This window comes from Schistocerca nitens, chromosome 10 (assembly GCF_023898315.1).
Source record: "Schistocerca nitens isolate TAMUIC-IGC-003100 chromosome 10, iqSchNite1.1, whole genome shotgun sequence".
Classification (NCBI taxonomy): Eukaryota; Metazoa; Arthropoda; class Insecta; order Orthoptera; family Acrididae; genus Schistocerca; species Schistocerca nitens.
Window position 1 is genome coordinate 72,876,493 of NC_064623.1, and position 14,419 is coordinate 72,890,911.

At 35.4% G+C, this 14,419-nt stretch overlaps 1 protein-coding gene across 11 annotated transcripts in view; it reads left to right on the forward strand.

The window, feature by feature from the left end:
* The first annotated feature begins 3,438 nt into the window (after window positions 1-3,438).
* LOC126210188 (putative zinc finger protein 833) overlaps window positions 3,439-14,419 on the forward strand; it is an 81,885-nt gene continuing 70,904 nt past the window's right edge. The window contains exons 1-3 of one of the 11 annotated variants that reach the window (XM_049939356.1): window positions 3,439-3,839; window positions 4,522-4,750; window positions 4,914-5,059. In XM_049939356.1, the coding sequence (XP_049795313.1) occupies window positions 3,657-3,839; window positions 4,522-4,750; window positions 4,914-5,059 (558 nt within the window). In that variant the 5' untranslated portion in view covers window positions 3,439-3,656. Of the gene's footprint in view, window positions 3,840-4,521; window positions 4,772-4,913; window positions 5,060-5,592; window positions 6,261-6,333; window positions 6,425-9,205; window positions 9,330-12,451; window positions 12,538-14,419 lie in introns of those variants that run through there. The other 10 variants (XM_049939363.1, XM_049939355.1, XM_049939365.1 and 7 more) reach the window with 10 other exon arrangements.

The window sequence follows — 14,419 nt, forward strand, 5'->3', positions numbered from 1 at the left end:
AGAAATGCCTGATGTGATTCTAAATAACCAAGAGGTTATGTGTGTGGACTCTGTCAAGTTTCTTGGCATATGGCTTGAAGGAAATCTTAAGTGGGAGACTCACACAAATTATATCTCAAAAAAGCTCTCAACTGTGTGTTACATTTTAAGGATACTCAAAAAATCAGTCACAATATCTGTTCTCATACATGTATATTATGCTTACTTCCATTTTACATTACAGTATGGAATCATATTTTGGGGGAACTCACATGGAGGTAGATATATTTTCAAAATGCAAAAAAAGGCAATAAGCATAATATGTAATCTAAGACATAACGAATCATGCAGACAACATTTCAAAACAAATGGCATTATGACACTGCCCTATGCTTACATTTATAATATCGTCTCATTTGTCAAGTCATACCTGTTAAACAATGACTGCACACTAAAATTCAATGGACATATTCATAACTATGCAACAAGGCAGCAATCTGACCTACATATGATTCAGTCCAGAACTACCTGCTACCAAAAAAGTGTTTTAAATGTTGGGATACAAATGTAATAATTTACCCAATGAAATCAAAGCAACAAAGAACCCAAGAGCCTTCACACATAAGTTAAAAAAATATCTCTTGGACCATTGCTTCTATGCAGTTGATAATTTTTTGAAAGGGGTTAAAAATGTAAACAATATGATAAATGTTCAATTAGGTCTGAAAATTATATACTGTGCATGTCTATGAAATATACTGGATTATTATATACTGTGCATGTCTATGAAATACACTGGACTACTTTACTATTACATTTGTATTGGCTGTTTGTATTTTACCATACAACATTTGTATTTACTGTTTTGTTAAAGATAGCTAACTTCCTCATTGCAAAATAATATAAAATCAATTTATTAAATATTACTTGCAAATATGTTCCCTTGACCTGTCCAATATTGTATGTACAACCTTACAATTCTATGATTTGTATTAACTGTTTTGTTTAAGATAGATAATTTCCTTGCTACAAAATAATGTAAAAATCAATTTGTAAAAATTACTTGTAAATAGCTCTCTTGACCTATCCAATATCATATGTACAGCTGTACAATACTATGATTGCCTGGATCAATAAAAATACAATACAATAAAGATTATTTTAAACATGTTATGCCAGCTAAGCAGAAAATCTTTCAATTGAATTTCTAGGTACAAAAAACATGATATGAGCGATGTGTTGGCGCAACAAAATTACAATTTGAGTAATTTTAATTTTGATGTGCCAATGAATTGCTCATCTACCATTTTATCTACCTGAAAATTTAATGGAAAGATTTTGTGTGTAGCTGGCACAAGATGTTTGTAATAACGTTGATGACAATCTGAAGACTGTAATTTAGTTTTAACAAAATTGGTTAGACCTACCTACAACAATTTTTTTTTTTTATAGTGGTCTTGGCTAAGAAGTTCTTCTTCTCCTAAGCAAAAACTTTTGAGGTTTGCTGATGACCTCATAATTTTTTTCACAGACAGCAAAGGGCTTAGAACAGCAGTTGAATGCAATGGAGTGTCTAGAAAGTTGGATGTAAGATGAACATCAATAAAACCAAAACAAGGATAATGGAATGTAGTTGAATTAGATCAGGTAATACTGTGGGAATTAGATTATGAAACGAAACAATTAAAGCAGTAGATGAGTTTTGCTATTTGGGCAAACAAAATAACTGATAATGTTCAAAGTAGAGAGGATATACTATGTGGACTGGTAATGGCAAGATAAGTGTTTCTGAAGAAGAGAAATTTGTTAACACTGAATGTAAACTTAAGTGTTAGGAAGTCTCTTCTGAAAGTAGTTGTATGGAGAGTAGCTGTGTATGGAAATGAAACATGGATGATAAATGAGTTAGCAAAGAATAAAAGCTTTTGAAATGTGGTTTTGTAGAACAATGCTGAAGATTAGATGAGTAGATTGTGTAACTAATGAGGAGGTACTGAACGGACCTGGGGAGAAACAAAATTTGTGGCGCAACCTGATTAGAAGAAGGGATTGATTGATAGGATACATTCTGTGGCATCAAGTTAGTATTGGAGGGAATTGGGGGAGGGGGTTAAAATCGTAGAGGTAGACCAAAAGCTGAATATAGTAAGCAGGTTTCAGAAGGGTGTAAGTCACAGTAGTTATTTAGAGATGAAGATGATTGTGCAGGGCAAGGGACACGGAGAGCTGCATCAAACCAGTCTTCGGATTGAAGACCCCAACAAGAACAATAAAATGCTTAATCTCTTTTTTGTATTGTTACATATTATTTATATATATTAATTTTGTAACTTCTGACACGGTCTATTCAGCAATGACTGTCGAACAACACAGACTTGGTAATAAAGAAATGGTAATATGTCACCTTCCTAAGGACTGATCACATAGGGTATAATTTTTGTATACTGTTGGACTACTTGCCACTACAGAGCAACAAATCATACCGCAAATGACATTTTGTTGCCCTGTAGTGCACTGTATGAGTAAAACTATGTATTTTTGGAATATGCAAGTATAAATATTATATCCACAAACATTGGAACACTGAAATTAAGATGGCAGTTGCTCAATTTGTCACTGTGAGCCATCCACAGCGTGTGCAGGGCATGTGATTTAGTCAGCCAATTACAGTGAGCATAACTGATATGTTCCAGGCAGCCAATTACAACGTAACTTTTCTGTCATGCACGCACAGCCAAATATATATACATTATGATTAAAGAAACAAGCAGAGCTATGCCTTCACATGTAATTTCAGTTGTCACAAATATTGCCTTTTTTTTTTTTTTTTTTTTTTTTTTTTTAAAAAAAAGGAATGTGGTCAGGCTGAGATGAAGAGCACAGTTTAAATTGCTGCAAATAAATTCCTATTCTTGTTTGCAAGAAATACTTTAGCTGCTTTTTCCAAATATTTTACGATTAGCGAGAGTATGTTTAGGTTGGACATGTCAACACAACTTAAATTGCTGGGAGTGGGACAGTTGACATTTATATTGTTTGATATTGCGAACATTTGGCTATGTTCTCCGAATACATCGCAATTTCCAGGAATGTTGTTAGGCTGTTTTTGGTAGTTATTTTTTCAAGTATTTCACAATTTCTGAAGTTGTGGTTAGGCTGAAACACAAGAACACAGCTTGAACTGCCCCTAAAAGGCTGGGTGTGGTGACAGATTGATTTGTAGCGTAGCCAGTGGTCTAGGTTAGGCTCGAAGTTAAAAGTTTGGTTGTGAGTTGGCAGAGCCAACAAATGCAGAAGCAAAAAATCTGGTTTTGGTGACAGACTGATCTGTAGCATAGCCCTAGGTCTAGATTATTTTGGGAAGAAACAATTTGTTTGCGAGTTGGCGAACCTAACGACTGTGAAAGCAAAGAGCTTGCTTGTAGCAGTGACGTCAGGGTATTTGGCTACTTTCTGGAAATCGTCTCAAACGGTTCATTTTGTCGTTTTAGCTCATAACATTTCTTTCCCTCATGAATTTCAGTACGGATGTATACATAGGAAATGTAAATAATTTGAAAGCTCGCTATAACGCTTCATATTTGAGCCATGTGATGTCTCTGACGTCACTGGCTAGCAAGCTGTTCCGTGAAGCTCACTGACAGTGGTATCTTGTTTTGGAATTTACGTTTCGAAAAATGGGTTACAAATGGTGTATGGTATCAAAGTGTACAAATACCTCTATAAAAAATCCTGAAAAATTGTTTTTGTGTGTTCCAAAGAATGAGAAGATGCGTAAAATATGGTTGCAACTCGCTCGTAGAGATCCAAATGAGATAGCGGTCTCGACGTGTGTTTATTTCTGTGAGGATCATTTTGATGTAAGTAAACGCTCCATATGAAACTACTTATCCTATCAGTTGTTAAGTATTATCCCGGTTGCAAAGGTGTAAAGTATAATTACGTACAGGTTAGTGTGTTTATGTTTACTTTTGCGAAGTAGCTCGTCACGATATGATACGCTAACCATATATATCTAGTTAAAAGTCGTTCTCTAAGCTACAAATTTCATATTGTTTTGTACCACCATAAAGTATTAAGCTGCGCTTACAGCTGTCAGTTTTAATATTTACAGCACTGATGCATTACTTCCGTATAGTACCTTATGGTTGATTTGCGTTTCCAGAAACGCATTTTCGAGAGCATCTGATGGATTAAACTACTGAAATTCAAAGTTCATAACGTACATCCGATGAATCAGATACGGTGGCCTAGTCCAAAACTATTACTGCGAAATGCAGTTCAGCTGTGAGGGAAGTTATTCATCTTAGGTCACATTCACAACACGTTTTTAAAAAGTAGTGTTTTCAGGTAGGCATCGTTGTACTGGCGTATTGGAAAGTATTTCGCAAAAGTAAATAAATAAACAATTTACAATAGTATTACTAACTAATCACGAACCAGTTATGCATTCAATTTAACGATATCAGTAAAGGATTTGCTACCAGAATAGAAAAATTCATGTGGTCTAGTGTCATTTGTAACTGAAATTTCATATTACAGCTAGAGAGGGATATTGAAAACTTCTACCAGTACAGATTGGGCTTCAGTAAAAAATTACTTTTGGTGAAAGGAGTTTTGCCATCGAAATTACACTGCCAACAAAATCGCAGCAAAAGATTCAGTGATTGTAGTACATCCAGAAGACAAAAAAATTGCTTTATTCGAGAATGTGAAGCAACAGCTCAGTCAAGTCCAGAAAATGTGATTGCTACCAGTAACGAAAGTGTTGGTATTTTTGAGATGCAAAATGGTAATGAATTAGTGTCCATAGTTAAATGAAGAGTTGTTAATATAATAGTTGCCAAATTGTTATAATGTGTGAATTCTTATAATTTTACATTGCTTATTGTGTTTCAAGTAATGTATAAAGAGAAAATATTTTGCATTTTCAGAATCCTGTAATGAAATAACAGCAGAACATTCTGCAGCGGCTAATAAATGTATAGGCCTACAGATAAATTTGGAACCTTATTGTAGAAGCAAGTCAGTACCGTGCCTTTCGGGGAAACGACCGTCTTTACTTTCCATTCCACTAAAGGTATGTTGCAGCATCGCTTTGCTAGGTATTTAACAGCGCTTTCCGGCTCTTTTCTCTGTCACAACAACGAATGGCATTTAGTACCACTTTTCACGTACTACTTCGAACAACAGTTCTTTTTCGCATTGGAGTACACGCAGCTTAAGGACCACGTACAGTTCCGTCACTTATTTTTGTAAATATGAGTGTCAATAGCAAAGAACACTACCATACACGAATCAACAATAGATTAACAATGGGTACGGCGCACAATAGTTGTAAGGTTGGCAGAGAGAATAACATTTCGGAGCACCAAGAAGCCAGCCGATTTCCTCTAAACACAGAGGGGCCAGGTAAAAGTGCGCGATCAATACAATTTTTGCGTTACTTTTCGACATCCACTTTATTCCTCTTTCATGTCTAGTATTTTCGTCGTTTGTGTATTGGCGGATTGAAAAAGTGATGTGATTGGCTGGTTACTCCACGTGTCACAGTCTGACCACAGTCTAACATATTAGACTGTGGTCTGACTATGCTGCGATACGCTTCCTTTTTTCGGTTTGTTGTGTTACTGTACATTGGCAAGAAGTGCGATACCGGTATATAAAAACACAATCCCACAAAGACTAAAACAATGACGGCGTACAAAGACATTTGAGCATTCATTCTTCCCGGTTTGCAGTGTGTAAGCCTGGATTTAGTACTATGGGGAGAAGCGATAGTATAATAACCTCACACTTCCCGTTAGCTTCGCGGGCGTATGCCAAACTTTCCTAATATTGTGAGACCATGTTTTGCAAAACTGATTAGTTAAAACATGGCGCACAAGCCCATCAGATTGTGTTTGTTTTCCATGGACCATCCTGCTGGTTTGCCTTCATGTCATTGAAGCTACATTTGATAATGGAACGTAAAGCGAATTTTTATCATTGAAATCTTGTGTAGAATGTGAATTTGTATCATTGTAGTCTTGGTATAGCAACACAATACCCCTTTCTTAGAGCATATGATTTCCGACACTACAAATGCAACATCATCTAGCAAATGCTGTTATCTTATCGACATATGTCGGTTGCGGGTTGGACCTCCCTCGTATCACACGCAAACAAAACGTAAACTGTCAGATGCTGTTGATTTTTTCATGCGGAGGTTAAGAAAATTAGAAGGAATTTTTCAGTGAGAACTACTGATTTACGTTCCAAAACAATTGGCGTTGGAGATGGTAAGAAACAATGTCGAATGAGTGGTTGAGGTTTATTCGCCAAACTCTAGTGGACTCTCTCTCTCTCTCTCTCTCTCTCTCTCTCTCTCTGCGTTCTCGTAATTGGCGCTTGCCGCAACAATTAATAATTTGCTGTAATCGTATCGAAAACTGTAATGCTTCAGGTTTGTATGATAATGATAATAATGAAAACTAAAAAGAGAAATTCGATTTATAAGCCTGTAGGCTATGCTTTCTAAGGAGATAATGTTTTCTACACCTAGCAATGAGTGCTTAAAAATTTTGTATTTCGTGTCTCTTAATCTATTAGACATAAATTGAATTAGATGATAGGGGCAGTATTAACCCTTTGGCATAATGTAAACATATACAGCAAAATGAAATGTGCTCGAGTATAAAAAAACTGATTTATTTTCGTGTCTTTGCTTTTTAATGAAGACCGCCAGTGTGTTGCAAAATTTAACACAAAAATTATTCACATACATTTACAAAAAAGCTTGTTTTGCTCATTTATGGTGAGATGTGTTGCTTCTTTGGTAGTTAGCAGTTGTCAGAAAATTCTAAAGCTGTCCTGATACTTAAATTAACACACTTGTTTGTAAATACTGGGGTTGTTATTGGAACATGAAACTTCTGAATGGAGGTGCTGTTTTTCCAAGGAAGACTGTGTGTTGACATACAGTGACTATGTTCTGAAGTGAAATAATGCTTTTAAATGCAAGTGGTAGAATCACAAAGTATTAGCCTGTATAATATGTTGCAGGGAACTTGAAAAAGCCACAGTAGAGAGGAAGTTGAGGTTAACTGAAATTCAGGTTTAATTGGACCATCACATTAATTAACAATTCAAGAGAGAAAATTGTTTTTTCATGCCGTAAATTTGACCATATACCATATGCCAGGAAGACAAGAGGTAGAAAGAAATGAAAATCAACTGTTCTTACCTGTTAGATGCAGCAGCAAAAGACAGAAGATCAAACCAGTTGTCAAAAAAGCATCCAGTCAACAAAGTAAAGCCTTCAGTCAAATGCCAAATATTGGAAGAGGGCAGTAGCAAGTCTCAAGATGCTCATTATGTGCAGTACATTGATTCCTCTGATACTGATATGTACACAAGTAGCGATGAAAATGTTGGGCTGAGGTTTACAGGTGTTCTGCCATCTTACATTTCCCTGGCGATCCTTTGTAAAGTTTTATCAAATGTTGAAACAGTGAAGGAAAAGATTTCATTGTAATCAAAGTAGAAGGGAAAACTGCCATGAGTGATCACTGTTAAGTTGCTCAAGTATTTAAAATGTACGATGATGGCTACTAAGTAAAATGTTTTACTAGAGTTGTTTCTACTACAATTTGAAGCTGCAGATGATGATGATGTGATGATACCTTTGTTGCTTCAAATAAAGTAACTGCCAGCCATGGCATTAGGGCCCATTATGAAAACATGATTTGGCTCTAGATTGACATTGCTAAATTCACTGTGCACTAGTTTAGTTATTTCCATGATTTTCATTGTTAATATACTTATAAAGGTGTATTTACCATCATTATTAATGTTGTTGCAATAATTTTTTGTATTTAGGACCCTGCAATTCATTTAACAAAAGGGTCCTTAAACCCTGACATATGGTCCAGTTAACTCAGCCCAGGGTTGCCACAAGTTCTGGAAATCAGGGAATTTCAAATGTATCAGGGAAATTTGAACAAAAAAAAGATGTTGGAAAAACCTCGTTTCTGTCACAGTAGATGAATTTATTTATTTATTTATTTATGTATTTATTTTTTTTACTGAGATGTCATGCATTGTTGCTGGCTGGGTGCAGCTGAGTACGAGAGTCGCTTCCCTACTCCCTCATTCATACTACTACTCCCCTGTCCACCACTATGGCCAAAAATTTGTGAGTGTGTGGTTGTCTTTTCTGTGCACCTGCCTGCGGGCCTGCAAATCTGAAGCCCATCATTTCCCACTAATGTGCAGACCTGCCTGTCAGATATAGTCTCCTGATCTGCCTGCAGGTCAGGTCTGTTTGTGGGTGATTTTTGTGGTTCATCCATGGACGCAGGACTGCGGTCCTCCTTGGCAGGTCAGAGGCCATGGACGATGGATTTCAGGAATTACGACCATGTCACTGCAAGTACATTGTACAGTGTGGCGTTTTATAGACATTTTATTTATTGTTGTACATTTTGACACTTCAAAAGTATACATATATTAGAAAGTATGGACAATAAGTAGAAGAAAATTGTGGCAGTCACTGGTAGTTTGTTCACTATGTACTCACGTATTTCTTGAAAGAGAAGTTACAGAATACCTGTAAAATAACAGACATAACACAGTTAGTAATAACCCAACAATAATGAACATAGTAGAACCAACATTTTATTGGCAGTCACCTACAGTGTTGGTTTACACAACTCTTCCCTGCATTACACACTTAGTTCAAGACTCCTACTTTTTTCTGAGGTTATTTCTGAAATCAGTTAATGTATATTAAATCTGCCATACGAATCCAAGGAAATGCATATTTTTGTCACCAAATGTGTTTCGTTTCATTGGAATAAAATAACATCATTGGTCCTAATGAAACATACATACCATTTGGCTTGCTTTCTCTGTCTAAAAACAGAACATTGTGAAAGATGTTGATGTTAGTACTTAAGCTTTTTGCTCACACGTTTAGAAATACAGAAGTCATTACATTTTTTTTGTCAACTTACGTCTTTACGTACCATTGATATCTCAAAACTTGTCTGGAAATCAGGAGAATATCAGGGAATTTCACTCGGAGAAACTTGGGGAAACCCTGCCGGCCACAGAGATGAAATGGTCCAAAAGTAGGGTCAAAGTTCTTCTCCAGTCCTATAAAATGTGTTAGATAATAAAAAAATGAAAGTTAGATAATAAAAAAATGAAAGTGCCTATAGTTTTTGTACATGTTTTCCTCCAGATTCACGAATAGAGGTTTAAAAAGACTCATTCTTTAAGTAAGGTTTCAAGGGAAGAAAAAATACGTTAATTTAACTCCAGCTTCTTCTACCATCCTGGACACACACGTGCTGCAAATGTTTCAGGTAATTCTTAGAGCAAAACAGACTGAACTTAATCTTTGAAAGTTTCATTACAGGATCTTTATATAATTTAATTTGTGTCAGTAGTTTTGTAAATTATGTTTTTTGTGATACTTTCATTACTCAACACCGGATTTAGGTCTTCATTCTGTTTTATTTTTACTTTTTGCATCAGCTTATCTTCATTTGCATTGCCATCATTTTAATACTGAAAGAAGAGTAGAACTCTCTCAATAGTTGTACACAAGGATTTCTTTGCATCATTTGCAACTGCATGGCTTTGGTTGCATTATCTGTTCATACCATGTATATAAATGAGAAACAGTATGAGACCTTTCTTTGTGTCCAATACTAACTGATTTTGTAATTGAAAATGACTGACATCAGTCCTGCAATCTCTGTTCTGTTCCAAAACATTTTTTGGCTTTTCCTTAGATATCAAATGCATCCAATTCTGGCTATGGAATTCTTTTCTGGGGATCGCAGATACAAACGTGGACACAGTTTTCAAACTGCAGAAAATTACTGTAAGAAAAATAACCAAAAGTAATGGTCGAGCTCATTACAAAGAACTATTAAAAAAACAGGGTGTCCTTACTGCTCCAAGTGAATCTATGTACCAGCCAGTTGTGTATATTTGGGAAAACATTAACAAGTATTTGACTAATAGTCCTATACATAGTCGTGGAACAAGAGTCAGTTTGGACTTGCATTTACCAAGGAAAAACAAACAAAATTCAAAACAGGATTTTTTTCTATCAGAGAATATAATTGTACAATAAATTGTCCAAGAAAATGAAACTTATTCTAAATATATGTTTAACTTCTTACTTTTATTTATTTATTTTCAGATAGGAAGTCGTACAATCTGCGTACCAAGTTTCATGTAAACGTTCCTCTTGCTAAGACATCCACAACTGTTATTCATCACCAGTGATAAAATCTGCTACATTTGTAAAAATTGTATTCCTAAAAGGGAAAGCATAACTCAAATTCAGGACCTTTGTCCCATCTTCAGGTGCATGTGAAAAATTTTAAATCAATAACAACACCCATCCACATTTTTAATGCAAGAAGAACTAAACAGAATCAATAGGAATCCATTAGGAAAAACCCCAATATATAGATTAAAATATGAATCCATACAAGGTGCATAACTGAGTTAAAAATAGATAAAAATGTGTTAAAATAGTGCATCCCTAGTACAGGGCTTGAAACAGGAGATCCTATTTGATCCTTGGCCTGTCGGAAAGCCCCTTGTACAGCAAGGCCCCTGCATAAATAGAGAAAGGTCCCTGGGAGATTCCATGGTGACTCATGTTATATTTTGAAATCGGTGCTTTATTATGTTGGCTTTTTGTCAGTCTATAAACAGATATTTTATTTTGTAAATTGTCATCATCATTATCATACATTATGTTATTCAGGCAAAGATCTTGAATTGATACTTAAGCTGGAAAGAGCATTAAAATTAAAAAACAAGAATGTAATTTATATTGTGGCTCATGTTATGAATTTGGGACACCCTATTGCTAATGTACAATTTAGGTCAAAAGTGTCCGCAAACTATGAGGATTGTGGATCTGGTCTTTATCACAGAAAGTGCAAATTAGGTTGCAGATTTCTAAAAATATTTATACTATGTAAAATATTGTCATATATTGAAAAAAGCATGTCACTTAATGTTGTGTGACTCATGTTACTTGCTACTTATTCTGGGAAAAACTTTTCCCTGCAGGCAGAGAAATGAAAATATGACACTATTTACCAAGTAAGATAAACTTAACATTAACATTTCACTTTTTTAACACTATTACTAATTACAAAAGCATGACATCTTGCGAAATAAACTAATTTTAAGTCAGAGAACTGAAAATACCTTCTTGCATTGACAACATGAGGTGGATTAATTTTCTTTATAATTTTGTCCTGTGTGTACAGAATTTCATCACATTTTGCAGGCCAGTTCCACACTTCATTGCACTGAGTAGATAATAATTTCAAAAATTGCACATACTTCTCCAGCATAGAATTTACTATTATATTCTACTTTGTACCAGTCTCTAATTTTTGCTCTTTTGTTTCTTCAGTATGATCTGCAGCAGGGAAATTCTTTGGAGACAGTAGATATGTTTGTAGTGCTTCTGATGACTTCTTCTAGCTTCATCCAGATGCTTCTTCTTAAATTCTTCATATTTTCCTTCACTTTTTAACTTTTCCCTCCTCCTTTTCTGCCTTTTCTGCTGTTGTTAAGGGCATCCATCTTTTTTTTTCTTTTTTTTTTTCCCCACCCTAAAAAAAATGTAACTGTGACTCAGATCATGCGATTCATGTTACAAATTTAATTTTTCTGTTTTTACAATGTTGGTTGAAATTGGGAAAATTTTAATAGTGATATTAGTAAGACCTTCACAAAAAGAAGTAAATTACTGAACAAGGTGAATTTAGCTCTTACGTTCCTCTTAATATAATAACTTAATTACAGGAAAGCAGCTCATGTTACATGGAGGTTCATGCTGTTGTATTATATTATTTATCCTCACATATAATTTGCCTGCTTCAATTTTGTACTGTTGGTGCAGGACGTTGAGCTATGTCATTGTAATGTAAATAATGATATACTAATTCTTACCTGCCAATTAGTTGAAAATTACTTGAAAAACATACAGCCTTATAAAAATGACTACAAATTATGGAGAGAAAGCAATAATGGGCAACAAACCATTGTTGCTATACAATAAAAGTCTAGCCTTTTCAAACAACATGTAAAAAGTACCAAATTTTAAACATTTAAAAATTATAAGTATGTCCTACTTTACACAGAATATACCCTATCGATTTAAAAGAGCGGAAACTGCTGTTGAATCAGATATAGAACATTGATTGCTCAACATCCCATTATAAAACTAACTATTTTAATAGGGACCTTTATCCCTTTATGTAGGTCTTCCTCTGTAACAGACTTTCTTACAGCCCAAGGGTCAAAGAGTATCTGCTGTTTCATGCCTTGTACCAGGGATCCACCATTTTAACATATTTTAACCTATTTATGCATCATTTATCGACTCACATTGTAATGTACGTACAGGGTGGTTTTCTAATGAATTACTTTTTATTTTGTTTAGCTTTTGTGATGGTTAACGATCTTGATGGGAGCTTTTATTGAATGATGCAGATGCACCTGAAGATGGGACAAAGTTGCCAAAACCAGGTTATGCTATCCTTTTTTAGAAATGAATAATTTTTGCAACTGTAGCAGATTTTATCATTGACAATTATGTGAAACCATTCCAGATGTTCCAGAGTTTTACTTTGTAGGACCCCCCCCCCCCCCCCCCCCCCCAACCCCTGTCAGGTTAAGTGTTATCAATACTGTCATCCATCAGCCAGTGATTTCAAATAATGTGGATTTGTCACCAGGTAATTCAGTTTTTTTTTACCCCCTTAACCTCCCCAATCCAATCATATGGGCACAAGTAGTGTTTTATCCCAGCTATTTGTTTTGCCAGTAGTGTCATGTGTGTATGAAGTTTGATTGAAATCACAGGTCTGCTGAAGCGAACTGTAATGCAATTGGCTTACAACATTTTTTTGGTTGTTGTGATGGACTGATGGGCAGTGTAAAGTGATTTCTACTGTGTCCTGATATTGTGAAGTTTCTAATGTGATTTGAGGTATTAATAACAAGAAAATTTCCATCCAAAATCACTTATTCCTATGGAGCTACCAACAGTTTGTCAATTTTTGCTTTGGTTTTGTTTTCATATTAATATGAATTAATTCACCAATTAGTGATGTTATCTGTTGGTTGTTACGTGAGGCTCGTCTGTCTGCCGTGTTAATGAAGTCATCAGTTCAACAGTGTTCTTTACTAATTCCTACATTGCTCCAAGCATCCTAGTGATTTGCCTAAAAGTCATCACCCCCCTGCCCTTCATCCTTCTCTCTTTCCCCTTTACAGCATCTCTCAGCCCTTTGAGTACTATGACTTTCCTAAAACACACATGCTCACACGGGAGTCACTGATTATGTTACAAACTTTCAGGCATGAGGGATGATGGAGAAGGGTGATTGTATCAATTTGAGGTGAGGAATCCTGGTCCAGAAATGACAAAGTCAAAAGTTATAAGCTAATATCATTTTGATACCTCTGACAGTGGACCTCTTCTACTGCAGATACTTTTCTTTCAATCTATTGGAAGGAGGTAGTATATACCACAACAAGAAAAAAATGTCTAGTAAACATGGCATCTAAGGTGCTTACCCTAAGGGCTACGAGCACGAGATGTTCGCAGTGGCAAAGGTGAAAAAGTCCTCATACCTCCTAAATCATACATTTTAGAGCTCAAGTTTCAACATTTTTTTCCTTGTTTTGGTACATACAAGCTCCTCCCAATATATGGAAAGCAAAGAGCTTCTAGTAGAAGAGCTGTGTGTCACAATATTGGAGGTGAACAAGTGCTCTTTTAAGATGTGCACTGTAGAACTCATGTTGACCGGACATTTTTACCTTGTTTTGGTGTAAGGAACCCATCCTTAGAGACTGTAAAGGGATTTAGTTACACTGTGTGTTTCTTTCAGATAGAGAACCTCCGTTTTAATGAATCACTGTGGACTCAGATATGTTTTCCTTAAATGGGGGTTCTGCTAGGTACATGGAAGGAGTGACACTCAAATTTGAAATGCCGAAGTAAATTTAAAACATAAATGTCAACTGTTCGAACACACAGGTTTTCATTTACAACATGAAATGTAGAATCAAATGCATCAGTTCTTAATCATGATAACAGACACACCTGATATTCTCCGATTACAGTGCCCTCTACCACAAATGGGAAACAGTTCTTGGAGCCAAACAGAAAAAAAAAAAAATACTTACATCACTGAACCTTTTTAAATTTTTCAATGTAGTCTCCTTGTAGATTAATGTGCTTTGTCAAATGATGGTCCAGTGCCTTGATCCCATCTTGAAAATGAGTTTCCTCCATGCCTGCAAAATAGTTGTCAACTCCGTCTGTCAATTCTTCTTTTGAAGAGAATCTTCATCCACAAAGAAAAATTTTCAGTTTTGGGAAGAGATGGAATCAAGCCAT